General features: G+C 35.9%; 1 protein-coding gene across 1 annotated transcript in view; it reads left to right on the forward strand.

Moving 5' to 3' along the window:
• Window positions 1-14,966, forward strand: part of Pitslre (cyclin dependent kinase 11B pitslre) — a 213,282-nt gene that overhangs the window by 98,820 nt on the left and 99,496 nt on the right. Inside the window, exon 9 of the mRNA XM_090399488.1 lies at window positions 9,296-9,496. Within this exon, the coding sequence (XP_090255614.1) occupies window positions 9,296-9,496 (201 nt within the window). The remainder of the gene's footprint in view (window positions 1-9,295; window positions 9,497-14,966) is intronic.

The following is a 14,966-nucleotide window of genomic DNA, read 5'->3' on the forward strand; positions in this document are numbered from 1 at the left end:
GAGAGCAAAATAGAAAGAATTTATTCAGTTCTTGTTCCAGAAGAGATTCCGTGAAGTATGTGCACAATGAACCAATGTTCTGATAATTCCATACTTCTGAGAAGGATGATAATAGGAAGAGGCATTGACTTATCTCCCTGAATTGAATTAGTTTTCTTTCTGTAAACTGAAAACCGCAGACTACCATTAGGCTGTCGTGTGTGTGTGTACACAAGGGAGGAGGAGGGGGGGGGGAGTTCCGATAAACACCTTGAGCAAAAGTGACTGGTTTGTGCAACAAGAGAGATTTTTTCTCAGAGATTGCCAATGATGCTCAGCATTGTAACAAGTGCATAACACTTCATGGGGAGTATGTAGAATAATGTTTAAGTTACATGATTCTACCTTAATTCCTTCATGGTGATTATCACACTTTTCAACACATCCTTGTATATGATTAAATAAATTTAATGACTAGAAGCAGAGAGAGAGATGCCAAATTAGAAAAAAAATAAAGTATTAAGGAGTTCATTGTTTTTGGTGTAATTGCAGTGTGCCCTATTTTATCAGACAGAGAAATCCATTCAATTGCTTATGGAAGAACATGTGAGAGACATTAATATTGCAGAACTGGAGTAGTGCACTATCTAATTATGTTCTTAATTCTGCTTGCCCTATTCAGGAAGATTCTGTCATTGATCCAGTGATCCGGAATAAATCAGAAAACATTTTTAGATGCTACAATGAACTGGAGAGAAGAACTGTCAAGTCAACAGAAATTGTCCTCAATCCAGTCCATCTTAGTACTAACCTTAGCTATAACTTATCTGATTGCCACTCTTCAGCAATCCAACTTTGGCATACACGAGATCATGCCTGTGTGAATGTGCTTAACAATATTATGGCATTCAGAATACATCCAAATGTCAGCAATACATTTGAAGTTAATTTATAGCTGCCTCATAATGTATTTTTTTTTTTATTTCTCTTTTCATGTAATGTGCACAATGAAGTTTTCTAAGTAAACGAAATTAGTTGTGCACTAATAAATAGCATTTTTTCTATTTTGGTATCTTTCAACTTCTAGTCATTAAATTTATTTAATCATGTCATATAGCCAAGTAAATCTCTTGCAACAATAACTCACATGAGAGGGATAAGAATCTACAGCACATCAGTGCGTGTGTGTGTGGGGGGGGGGGGGAGTGTACAGGTAAGGATGGAGAAAGACGAAATCTTATAATTTTTCTTGAAGAGCTGGAGGTTGTTGAGAAACACATTATGAGAAAGGCCATTCCAGATAACAGAGGTAGAGAGAATAAATGAGGAAGAGGAGAAGCAAGTTGAATTTGTTTGCAGTTTTACTGAAAAGGAATACTAGGCAGCAGCTGCTATTGTTTTAACAGGTCCTACTGGACTTGTTAAAACATGAGGAATGATGTGTGCTAGTTAGTTGGAGCATTGACCATGAAAATACATGTAGAAGAGACACAGACACAGATTCATTTCAACCAATATCTCACAGATGCACCGTTACATAGATGTAACGGTGCATCTGTGAGATATTGGTTGAAATGAATCTGTGAGGGAATGGTCATCTATGAACTGAATTGCTTTCCTCTGGATTGCATCTCAAGAATTTCTAAGGTGGTTTTATGTGCACAACCCAAATTGTGTGAACTGTATTCTAAGCATGGGAGAATTTGGAATTTGTATAAGGTTAGTAGATGGAAAGGTGTAAAATAGCACCTTTGGTTTTTTAAAGCTGAAGAAGCTATTGATGTAATGTGTTTATCCCAGGAGAGGCTGGTGGTAAATGTCATTCAAGAAGTGAGATCTGATTCTGTCTGGTGATTTGTGTATTACTGAGGATAAGGGAAAATGAGCTGAGATCCCCTTTTGTGAGAGAAAAGATCCCTTTGGGTGGCATTGAAAGTGACCAGAATGTCCCCCCCCCCCCGAGGAAAGATGGAGATAATTGTTTAAGACAGTGTTTCTCAAAGTGTGGTACGCGTACCCCCGGGGGTACATGGCAATTTTCGACTATGCATAATTAAAGGAGTCATTATATATTTCAACAAACAGTGCAATTAGAGACGACCAGAATAAAACGGCACTGACTAATGAATCACATCCCCTCTCCAACAGAAACTGCTATATAGACCAAGCAAAACCATATGTTGCCGGTAAAACATATGGTTTTGCTTGACACCCCCCCCCCTGTCGTTAACGTGTTAAAACTAAGAAATATATAGTGAATGTGTTTTAGATATTACGGAATTCGGTTGAAGGGAATTAGCATTTCAACTCAACTGATGAAATGCTAATTTGTCTTTGGTTTACGCGATCTTTTGTACCATACCAATCGTATGCAGTTCTTTGCTACTCTACGTATCTCGAGTCTTGTAAATTACTGATAATTTTTGCTTGAAATAATGGGAAAGATGACTACGCTATTTGGGTAGATGACTTTGACGATGCACACAAAGAAACTGTTCTCAATGCCAAAAGTAGTGATAGCGAGTAGGAGCTTCTTGGTAAGTCGCACCATTTTCATTTTTTTTCTGAAAACTTTAGTTTCTGAAAATTCCCGCACGTATCTCGCAACCCGATTTTTTAGCTTTAATTTTGGGAAAAAAGTTAGTTATATTCGAGTAAATACAGTATTTTTTTTAGCTTTCAAATTCTTACATGTGGATCATTGGTTAAAGATTGGATTTATAAAACCCCCAAAAGAGAGCAATATAGCAAATACAAGTAGCTGTAAGCAACAAGAAAACGTTGATATTGCATCTGGATCAAATGAAATTGATGAGTGTGCCGTCTGACATCTCCAGAGAACCAAAATTTAAAAATAAATAATATTTTTTGTTTACATGAACATATAAATTCAAATAAAATAGATATTTAATTTTAATTAATATTTTAAATGAATGTATTAATTTTAATTGATTTATTTTAAATTAATTAATGAATTTATTTTTAATTAATTAGGGGGTACTTGGTAATAATGAAAATTTAAGAAGGGGTATGTGGATATCTGAAGTTTGAGAAACACTGGTTTAAGGTATGGTTGCAGGTAATCTTGATGTTTGGTGCAGTTCTGAGAACTGCTTCATTTATCAAAAGAGTAGGATAAATGATGAATCCTATACACTGCTTTGCTTAGTAAGCAAAGCGGTGGATAGGATTGGTGGCGATTAAGAGTAGGTCATTTATGTAGAGGTGAAAGAAGATAGGTGATAAAATAGTGGCCCTCAATTACTCCTGCATTGATGGCAAAGCTTGAAGAGAGGGTGCCATCCACCCTGACACAGAGTGAATGACCAGAGAAGTCGCTTTTCATTATTTTTACTCAAGTATATATACATATTTTTTATAGTTTTGTACAATTGTTTATTTATCATGTGTCTCCAATGTTCTTTGCTCTCTGTGGAAAGAATACATTATTAATTACTGAAACATTTTTACAAAAATTTAGTTCTGCTCTTCTGTTATTTCTTTCTTCATTTCTAAATTTATTTATTATATCTGCATCATCTGTAGATTAGGTACTTTAGTATTGAAATTCCCCATCATTATAAGCACACTCGTTTCAATTTCCTATAGCAATTACTCATAGAAATGTGTTACTGCTTCATCCTCTATATTTGAATGGTCAAATGCATAAACTTTGATATTTATATATGGTAATTTTTTCTCTTTTCTTTCATTTCTGAAGAGAAAGAAAGAAAGAAATGAAAGATATTATTCTAAAGATATTAGATATATTTTAGAACTACTATACTTACTCATTTTTTTTCCTAATAAAGAGGACCATTTCTCCTTCCCTCCCTCCCCTCTCTCTCTCTCTCTGTTAGTGCTCTGATTGTTATCATCTCTACCTGAGTAGTAAATTCTTCCATTCTGTGTCTTTGTGGGTTTCTACTCTCCCCATATGTTTCAATTAATAAATTCTAGTTTTTTTTTTTTTTTTTTTAGTTTGAATTTTTCAGAATTTGAATAAACTTCTCAAATTTATTGTTGACTTATATAGATTTCTGTGACCACATAGCTCATTTCTTACTGACCACACAACACCTTACTTTCTATTCTGTATGGTCTCTGGGCAAGTATATCAGCTTCCCAAGGTGCAATTAGCATCATTCTCTTTATGTTGTTAAATTAGGTTCATATGCAAGTAGCTTTCCATTCCTGTATTGCGCAGCTCATAGTTTGGATATGGTATCCCATAGAATAGAATAGATTCTCACTGTTATTCTTAAGATAGAGTAATAGTAGGAAATTGAGCCAATGGAAGGACAGATTACAAGACTAATTACTTCACATTAATTGCCTTAGTATCTTATAATGTGAAGTGCACATCCTTTCGGACATGTATAATGCTATGTATTATGGTAAGAGCTACTACCCAGACTGGTATTAAGCTTTATTGAGGTATGATAAAATGCAGGAATACCTTTCTAAAAACTGAGTGATCTACAAGATCACTCTTAATCTCACAGAATGACCCTAAAGGAACACTACTAAACTCCTCACTCTTGACCTAATCACTCCAGGACAGGAAACTCAGCAGTGGCTCTACTCATTGACAGGTAAAAACTAGCCACTGAGCAGAGCCTCTCTATTCCCCAGGGAGTGAATAAACCTAAAGACAAACATTATTAAACATCATCAGTGGGAGCTAGACCCAGAAGAGATACCAAGTTTGGAGTAATGCAGAAGTCATATATTTCCCATATACAAGTAGTGAAAAGGCGTAACACCTTATTATTGAAATGCTCTGGATTAAAGCAAGTTGTTCAATTTTTTTTTCAATCAGTTATAAATTAAGCTAAAGATGCTAAGAAATCCTTTATCCGAGTGTAAAGTATAAATTGCATGTGAAGTATCTTCACATAGTAAACTAGGAAAGTATCAAGTGAAATGAAAGTGATTTTGCTCCAGTTCAGGTGCACAAGATTGCCAGTTCTGTTTTCATAAGGTATGAGTCCTTGAATATGGATATCTGAACATACATATATATATATATTACACTTTCCCTCAGATAAGCTCTTTTATATAGCTTACTTTGATATAATAGTTTATATTTATCTGACAACATGAAAGGCAGACGAGCCTATAGCAAACAAATGCTATGTAAAGGTGGGTTAGGAATACAGTAATCTAATCCATTGATATTCTTCTTGAACTGTTGAAGATTGTAGTCTTTTGGAAATGCTTCATGAGGGAGACTGTTCCACAGAATTGAGGTGAAGGAATGAAAGATGACTGGAAATAACAGGTTCAGTGAGCATGCAGTTCAACTCTAAAAGGATGCTGAGCAGCTGTAGCATGAGTTACTGTAAATCTGGCAGAAATAAGAGGCATAATGCATGCTAGTTCTGCTGAACAGTGGCTATGGAAATATCTAGAAGAGACACAAATGAGAAATTGATCTTCTGTGGGATAGTGACTGAAGAGAGAGTCTGTAAAAGAAGTGTTATTTATCAACTTTACCCTCTTTTGAACAGCATCAAGAATTTTTAGGGATGTCTTAAGATTGCCAGTACATGAGAGCAGTATTCCTGAATTTGGGATTTGTATAGAGTAACTGTTTGGCAGAGAGGTACCATTTTAACCAGAAAAGGATGCCAATTTTTTTTGGAAGCTGTTGATGCATGATTGTGCCAGGAAAGGGTTGTAGTAAGAGTCAATCTGATGAGAGAGAGAAGTCTTGATTATTGAGTTCAGCGTTATCAAGAGTAAGCAGGTCTTTTTTTTTTTTTTTTTTTTTTTTTTTTTTTTTTTTTTTAAGAAAACAAACAAAACTGCATTTTGAAAGCATTGAAGTTGATTAAGTTACTTTCACCTAATTAAGGATCATATGAATAGGACGAGTAGAGTGTGCTATCATCAGCAAAACTATGAATAAGGTTTGCAGTGAATGAGAGCAAATCATTTATATAAATCAGGAAGAGAGTGGGTGAAATGACAGAGCCGTGAGGGACGGTACCAGCATTGACAGGAAAGTCTGAGGAGAGAACACCATCTGTCGTTACATGTTGGGATCAATATGAGAGAAAACTGACAATCCATTTACACAAGGACAAAGTCAGTCCAAATGATGGTAACTTGTTGAGAAGTCCTCGATGCCAGATCCTCTCAAAAGCCTGGAGATGTTATGAGCAACAGCACAAGTTTCTCTAAACCTGGAATGGGTTCAAATGTGAGTGATGTAGGACAGGAGATCCGTGGATCTGGAGTAGTGAAATCCATAGTGGTGGTCACTAGTTAGCAGTTCTGAAGATGCTAAAGAAGCTAACTGTTGATAACTTTCTCCATTACTTTAGACAAAACTGATGTAAGGGCAATAGGTTGATAATTTAATGGTAAACATTTATCTCCTTTTTTTTAGGAACTGGTTGTATATGAGCTTTCTTCCATGCTGAAGGGTAGATGCCAGCTGAGTATAGTTTGCTGAATAGATGATAGAGAACAGGTGCACATCTCTTGAGCACAGTGGGTAGAATTCCATCAGGTCTAGCTCCTTTGTAGTATCCAAGTTATTCAAGATTCTTCTGATGTCTTTCTGATGGAAGGTCACAGAAAGCATGAGAAGCAATGTTCTAGGCAAGGAAGGAAGTAATATTCCATGGTCATCTATGTAGGAATTTGAAGAGAAGAATGAAGCCAAGACATTGGCCTTGTCTTTAGGTAATGTTACAATGCTACTTTTAGAGTGAGATAGAGGAGGAAGCACAGATGGACAAAAGTTGTTCCCAGTGGCTTTGGTGAGGGACCAGAAGGCATGACTTCTGGTCCCTCACCAAAGTGGCACAAGCAGCAAGTATTTTACATGTCCTTGTTGAATTTAGACTTTGCCCTGTAATGGTGGTTTTTACAAGTGTTGTGAGCTGTGTAGGCTATGAAAGCTGGTCTCAAGTTACTTGTGAAAGGCTGTTTACTTTTCTTGGAGAACCATGGTTTAGAAATGGGTTGGGGAATTTGAATAGAGTGAGCAATGAAAATTTTTTTTCGGGATGGATTATTTCTGTATCAAGATCACAACAGATATCTGGATTTGAAGAATGAAAACAGCAATCTGACCATGGAAAAGAGGAATAAAATTCACGCAAGTCTGCTCACAGATATTACCAAGAGAGATAATTACTTGAACAGATTACCTGGAAGGAGAACTAGTTAAGAAAAGATCTAGGGTGTTGCATGAGTAAAGAGGATTTGTCAGGAATTCAGGTAGGGAGATGATTTTTTTTGAGTCATTGGTTACAGCAAAATTCTCTGTTTCCAGCTGAGTCAAGTGAAATTTGAAAAAGGGAATCCATTAGAATTATTAACATTTGAAATCATCAAGAAGGATGACTTCACTGTTTAGAAATTTTCACTGTATGAAATCGAGCTTTAAAGATGGGAAGTCAAAAAAGTTAGAACAAAAAAGTTATAAGAGATGAAAGAATATTAACAGAATTAGATTTTATTCTCCACATATTAACAAACAATAGATATCCGAAAAAAATAACAAAAAGAATACTTTTCAATTTCCATTACTTTTGTTGGCATACTTTCACAAAAAATTGCTAACCTGCTAAGGTCTCATGGCATTTGGGTAACCTTCAAACCGATTAGGACAGTAAAGAATATGTTATGCTCACTTGAAGACCAGAATGCTTTCAATAAACTCCCTGGAATTTACAACATTCCACATTCTTGTGGCCTGAATTACATTGGATAAACTTCAAGAAATCTAGAGATAGACAAAAAGAGCACGTTGGAGACGTAAACAACAATAGAGAAGACAGTTCTGGTTTAGCATTCCATTTTTCCAACACCAACCATAACACTGAATGGGATAAAAGTACTATGCCATACATAGAAGATGACTACAGCTCCCGCAACATAAAATAAGCTGCGGTAGTAATCCACTACAAGGCACCCTGAACAGAAACCAAGCGATGATCCTTTGTGATATCTGGAAATCACTCATAAGATCTCTCCATGCACCAGAGTTTAATTTCACAGCTAATTATAGGATGCACCTTCTTAACAATGACAGACCAAGTGCTACCATGTGTTTGTATCGTGTAACGGTTCCTTTGAATTTCATATTTTTCATTTTTCAGTTATGTATTGATTCGTAATCTAAGCTTGTTTTGTTTTAAGTTGTTATATGTATATTCATCTGACCCAGAAGAAGCCACCAGTTAACGTGGCAAAACTAATTGGTTACTAGTTGCATCAAATTTCTTATTTATCTATTCCTATTTCTTAGTTATCTTATTTAAGTATTTAGTGGTGGAAAATAAGTTTTTTTTTTTTTTTTTTTTTTTTTTTAAGAGAGAGGTTTACTTTTTTGTTGAACTATAGAGACACTATACCTATTTGAATTTAGTTTCATGTTACAAAAATTGAAGAGATAAACAGAAGGGATACATTCAGTGGGAGAAAATACTCTTGAACATATTGCTCATACAAAGAGTATCCAATTTCCAACCACAACATGGCCTCGACGGTGGTTTCCACATACCCTTATATGGACTGCCACTACAAACCACACTGCCAGGTTGTATAGTTCGTAGTGAGATTATGCACCATGTGATCAGGTTGGTGTATGGACTAGTTCTAGTCCATACTCTCAACTGGTAGATTTTGTATGTTGGGCGATCACTGGCCCATAGTGGCCATGTGCATCCTAAACAAGGATTACTACTAAAAGCGAGACAGAGGAGCAGAATTCACTTCATGAAACAGTAAGAATGAAATTGAAAATTAAAAGTGTAAGCAACATGAATATTCAATCTAAAATGAATGCGAAAATAATGCATGAAGACATTATGAAGAGAAGAAGATTAGCTATACCTTAATATGAAAATTTTTAGTTTCATTCTAATGACCACCAGTAAAGTTGCTCTAAATTTCGAGTACCTTTATCAGTGTTAATTAAGAATGAAACATAATTGTTCTTTATGAACAATATTGAACAACACACAACAAAAATAGTAAACTATCATTATTCAAAAGAGAAACAGCATTCATTAAAGATATTGAAAGTGCAGTCCAGATTTAGTCCTTTCTCTGCATTATGCAACTAGAATAATAATCAATAATGCACTGTGGCTTATATTTGTTGATCACACTTTCTACTAAAATGTTTAGACTGAGTAAACTTGTTTCATTTTACAACCATTATTTATAAATGCACCACATATATTTTAAATGTTGTAGCATTCAGATTTATGCAAAAAACACTATTTAAAATGCTATTCATTTTAACATGATTTATAAAGAAATGAAATGTTTGATTTTGATCTTTTTGAAGATGAAGAAGTTGGCAAAGAGGATAAGCATAAAGCTGTTACAGTTCAAGATTCCTCATCAACATCTCCAGACTCTAAACATGTTCTACCACCTTATCTACCTGCTGTTCAGGGTTGTCGTAGTGTTGAGGAATTCCATTGTCTCAATCGCATTGAAGAAGGAACATATGGAGTGGTATACAGAGCAAGGGACAAAAGAACAGGTATTATGTCATTAAATATGTATATATGTTTTTTTTTTTTTTAAAAAAAGAGATAATAAAATAATAATTATTATTTTTATATTGGCACCTCCAAGGAATCCGAAGACTCATTGCAGGAGACCAAATCTATCCAAATAATCTATCATACCTCTTCTTGAACCCATTAACAAACAAGGCACTTACAACTGACTTTGGCAACACATTTCACTCATTCACAACTCTCCAAGCAAAAAATCTAGTCCTCCCCCCCCCCTAGTAACCACACCTTTATTCAACATCTTGGTATGACCTCTTTTTCTGGTCCCTCTAGCCAAGTGCTAAAACATTTCCCCTGCATCTATCCTATAAAACCCTTTAAGCAACTTAAATGTTTCTGTCATATCCCCTCTTTTTCTTCTATCAACCAACTTTTGCAATCCATACACCTTCAATCTATTCTCATAGGAAACATTCCACAGGCTACTTGCCATCTTGGTCACTGGCCTCTGTCCTCTCCACCTCTTCCTCATCCCCAAGAAACCCAGGGGATCACCTTTGAGCAACAGTAAACCAGATGTGGGTGTATCAAGTCCTTATAAAGAGGAATTGCTTGTTAATGTGTTCTTCAATAGCCAAGTAATCTTATGGGCTACCTTAGCAATATGTCCTGTAAACTCTACTTCTCTCTCTACCACCACCCCTAAATCTGTAGCTTTATCTATTTCCTGGAGTACCGTGCCATCAATGTGATACACAGCTTTTAATCTGTTTATCCCAAAATGCATAACTTGATATTTCTTGACATTAAACTGACACCTATTAACTTTTGCCTGTACCAAGAGCCTATTTAAATCATCCTGCAAGTTCTCCACATCACCTTGATTAACTAATACTCTACCTAATTTTGCATCATCAGCAAACAACTGAATATTTCCTTTCTGGTTATTTCATTTATGTACAAATTTCCTATATCATTTATGTACAAATTGAACAGCAATGGTCCCAGTAACTGAACCTTGTGTCACCCCACTAGTCACATGTTTTTGACTAGTGGTCTGCCTCAATTCTTCTCCTCCATATTCCACTTTTTGATATCTCTCCAGCAGCTACCCTCTTTTCCACTTAACCAGTGTCATGTCCATCCCCATTTGTTGTAATTTGCATAACAGAATTGGATGTGGTATTCTGTCAAATGCCTTTGCAAAATCATCATGTAGCCATTTCCTTTATCCAACTCAGCTGTTACTCTGTTATAAAAAGTAAGTTACTAAGGCATGACCGACCCTTCACAAAGCCATGTTGACCCTCATACAGTATCATATTTTTATCTACCCATTCTTGAATTCTCTTTTTTTATCAATTTTTCTAGTACTTTTACCACCATGCCTGAGATACTGATTGGTCTATGATTTGCAGCTGTAGTCTTAGAACCTCCCTTATGCAGAGGAATTATTTTGTCCTATTTCCACTCCCTTGGAACTCTACCAGATTTGAGACTTAAATTAAACAGCCTAGTCAAAGGCATTGCCAGTTCCCTTGCACATTCTCACAAAACCCTAGTTGTGATATCCCATCTAATCTTACAGCTGTATTTACATTGAGATTCTGCAATATCCTAAGAACCTCCTATTTATCCACCTCTGTTTCCACATTAGTATCTCTCACATAGTTAAAGCAGTGACCTCACTAGAAAGATATATGCTTGCAAAATGGTCACTCAGTAACTCAACTGTTTTACCCACTTCTGTCTCCTTGTGACCATCATCACTCATTAAGGTTAATCTTTCATAATCATTCTTCCTCTTGCCACATAACGAAAGAACTCTTTGGAATTTCCTATGGCCTGCTCAGCTAGATTCTTCTCGTAGTCTGATTTTGCCTTCCTTCGTCTTTTGGTCACCTTTGTTGACTGAGCTTTTGTACTGTTCATGAGTTTGCTGCTCACTTTTTTCTTTATTTACCACCAACATCATTTTTTTCTTCTGCAACTCGTGCTAAATGATATTACTCATCCATCTAACTCCTACCTGATTAACCTTCCTTAACCTAGGTATACAATTTAATACTGCTTCCTCTAGATAACCCTTAACTATATCCCATGCATTACTAACATCCTTACCTTAATCATCCTCAACAGAATTGTTTTGTAAAGAATTTCCACTTGTTCACAAGATAATTTTGCATGCGTAAATTTTGTAGTGTGAGGCTGTTTGTGCTGAATATTTGATTACTTTCTGCCACTGAAGTCATTCTCCTAACCTATTCTCCTTTCCTTTGCCTACCTTCTGGTTGTTTAGACAAGTTGTCAACACATTTATTGTGGGTTTTAGTTTTACAGTATTGTACACTGGGCAGGTGCACATGCTGAGCTCTTCTATATCAGGAAGCCCCTTTTTTGCACATTTGCCAACATTGATAGGATGTCTTTTTTTAATTTTTTTTGGTAAAATTTTCACGAAAACTAAATGCTGTATCTCAATGTAATTTCATAGAAAAACTGTCATAAAAGTACTGTTATGTTACAGGTTATTAAATTAACAGAGGAATCACAATACATTACAAACAATGACAGTGATACTGAAACAAAAAAAGGAATCTCCTCAAACTAATTCTAACCAAAACAGACTAGTGCAACCAATCACATTATACAAAAAAAAAAAAAAAAAACATACCAGAATATCCTCAATAAAAACTCTCTTTCATGCCGATTTTACTGACATCAGTGGCATTGACATCAACATAAATAATATTCACCATCATCTGCAGTCATCCTGACTATGCCTCTTACTCTTGATAGAAACCCAAAGAATATCTACATTTCCTACTGTCCAAATTACATACTTCACAATTTCTTTTGCCATGAGGGTAGCATTTGTGCCTTTATGAGATCAGACATGATGCCAAAGAATGGCTAATTTAGAATCCCCTGCTTTTGACCTCCTCTGGCTCAAAGTTTCCTTGCTTCATCTAGTAATTTAACATTTACAGTTTTCCAAACTCTGATAACTTCTCAGACCTTTTCATATTCTTTTCTATAAAACTCAGCAATCATCTGCAATCCCAGACATCCTAATAGTGAGGTCATCTTCATAGGTGACTTCAGTATGTTCACAATTCCAGCTGAGTCCCCTTTTTCAATACCACAGACCATGTTGGATGAGAAGCAGAAGTCTGCCATAAGTAATGACCAAACACAAATTGTACATGTACCTACTCGGATTCCTGATAACCCACCTCACTCTTAAAATACAGTAGTTTCCCCTCCTCATCCATGGGGACATTCGAAGACCTCCCCCTGCAGATACCTGAAACCATGGATTGTACTGAACCCTACATATTCTATGTTTTTCCCTATACATACATACCTATGATAAAGTTTAATTTATAAATTAAGCACAGTAAGAGATTAACAACAATAACTACAATAATAAAATAGAACAATTATAACAATATACTGCAATAAAAGTTATGTGAATTTAATCTTAGCAACCTCAGCGTACTGTTTTTTATTATTTATTTATTATTTTATGAAGTTGAGAGCTTTTACCTTTTCACTTGAAAGGAAGCACTTTACATCTTCTCTTTGGCATATCCAAATTGCCTGCATCACTATGCTTGTGCTTTGGGGCCATTATTAAGTAAAATAAGGATTACTTGAACACAAGCACAGTGATACCATGACAGTTGATCTGATAACTGAGAACTACTCAGAATGCTGACCAATTTAAAACTTATGAAATATTGATTTCTGAAATTTTCCATTTAATATTTTTGGATGGCAACTAAGTGACCAACAGGCAGGTAGTGAGTATGGTATAGCATGGATATACTGAACAAAAGGACGATTCACATCCCAGTTGGGATGGCTCGAGATGTCATTACATTACTCAGAACAGCGTTGCAATTTAAAACTTATAAATTGTTTGTTTCTGGAATTTTCTATTTAATATTTTGAGATCAGGGTTGGCCACAAATAACTGAAACCACAGAAAGCAAACCTACAGGGATCTAAGCGGAACCTATGGTACTCTGGATATCTTTTTGGCCAGTTCTCCTTTGAGATATACTGCAGAGGTCACCTCTCCTCTCGACAACTCAGACCACAAGCTAGTGCAAGTCCCTTTCTTACAGAATGCTCTTCCTCAAACTACTTCTGACCTTGCATTCCCTGGTGCTACAAAGGTACCAAATGGAAATAGGATGACCTCTGGAATCTCTGTTCCTCCTTGCTTTGGTCTGATATTGCTTCAGTTCATCTAACCCTGATACTTGTTCTGAACGAGTTACTGCATTGAAGGCCTCACCCCCCCCCCCTTCCCATTGTACACAAAATCCTCATCTGTTTTTCCAAGCCCTGGTTGAACTGTAAGTGTATCAATACTCTGCGTATACCTCTGGTATATGCAGAGTATGAAGCTGGAGATCTCGATGCAAAAGCATGCAGCAGTTGCAAAATAGTCATCAGAAGATCTAAACCTGCTTTCATAAAGGCCAACAGCAGAAAACTTGCCTCTTGTCCAAATGGAAACCATGCCTTCTTGTCCTTTGTTAATGCCATTGGACTTTTGCTTACCTGTACTTCCATCTCTCTCTCTCTCTCTCTCTCTCTCTCACATATCCTGTCCTGATGGCACCCACTGTTACTCTTCAAAAAATGTCAAACTTCTATCTCACTCCTCACCTGCACCTCCCACACATGGCACTGATGTGCTTATAGGTCCTTCAACTTCTCATATATAGGATCATTGTAAAAGAAACACTTCCTGCCTTATTAAAATCTATAATAGAATTCTTCAAAACAAGAATCAAGAAGGTTTCTTGGGAGCAGAACATGGGGGTGAGCACTATTGAACACATCTGCCACCTTTGAAGGCTTTTATGTAGTTTCCACTCATGAAAGGCTATAAGCCTATAGTATGTTAGTACAGTGAGTGGGCTAAGGATTTTTTTATTCTGTTTTTTTATTAATTTTTTGTATTTTTTATTTATTTTTACATAGTCTGGAAACATTTCTCTATAGAGAAAACATGGAACTATTTTTTCATGCCTTCAGTAAGCAGGGTAGTGGTCTCCCACCTAAAGTCAATGGAGTGCTAACCACTTAGCCAACCAGGACGGCATTAGGAGGAGCAAAAAATGAAAACTCCATTAATCTTAAAACTCAGAGATTTCTCCAGAGCACTTCAATTCAATCAATAGACAAATTGTTCAAAATTTTCAGTTATTATGGTATACCCTTTCAAATAATTAAAGCAATGGTAGAACTGCAATGCTTGTATAATTGTTAATGGCAAAGTGACTGGAAGGTTTCATGTGTCTTTCCACTGCAGTTTTTCAGACACTCTTTGTCACTATATCTTTTTATTATTACCCTTGACTATATTTTCAGAGGAAGACTACATGGACCAAAACCAATCTCTTTTTTCTGTTTTGCAGATGATATGCTAATTGACTTCAGCATTCAGGCTATCCCAAAATAACCTAAATAATC

This window comes from Typopeltis vanoorti, chromosome 1 (genome assembly GCF_054136105.1).
Source record: "Typopeltis vanoorti isolate ZY-2024b chromosome 1, IOZ_Tvanoo_1.0, whole genome shotgun sequence".
Taxonomy (NCBI): Eukaryota; Metazoa; Arthropoda; class Arachnida; order Uropygi; family Thelyphonidae; genus Typopeltis; species Typopeltis vanoorti.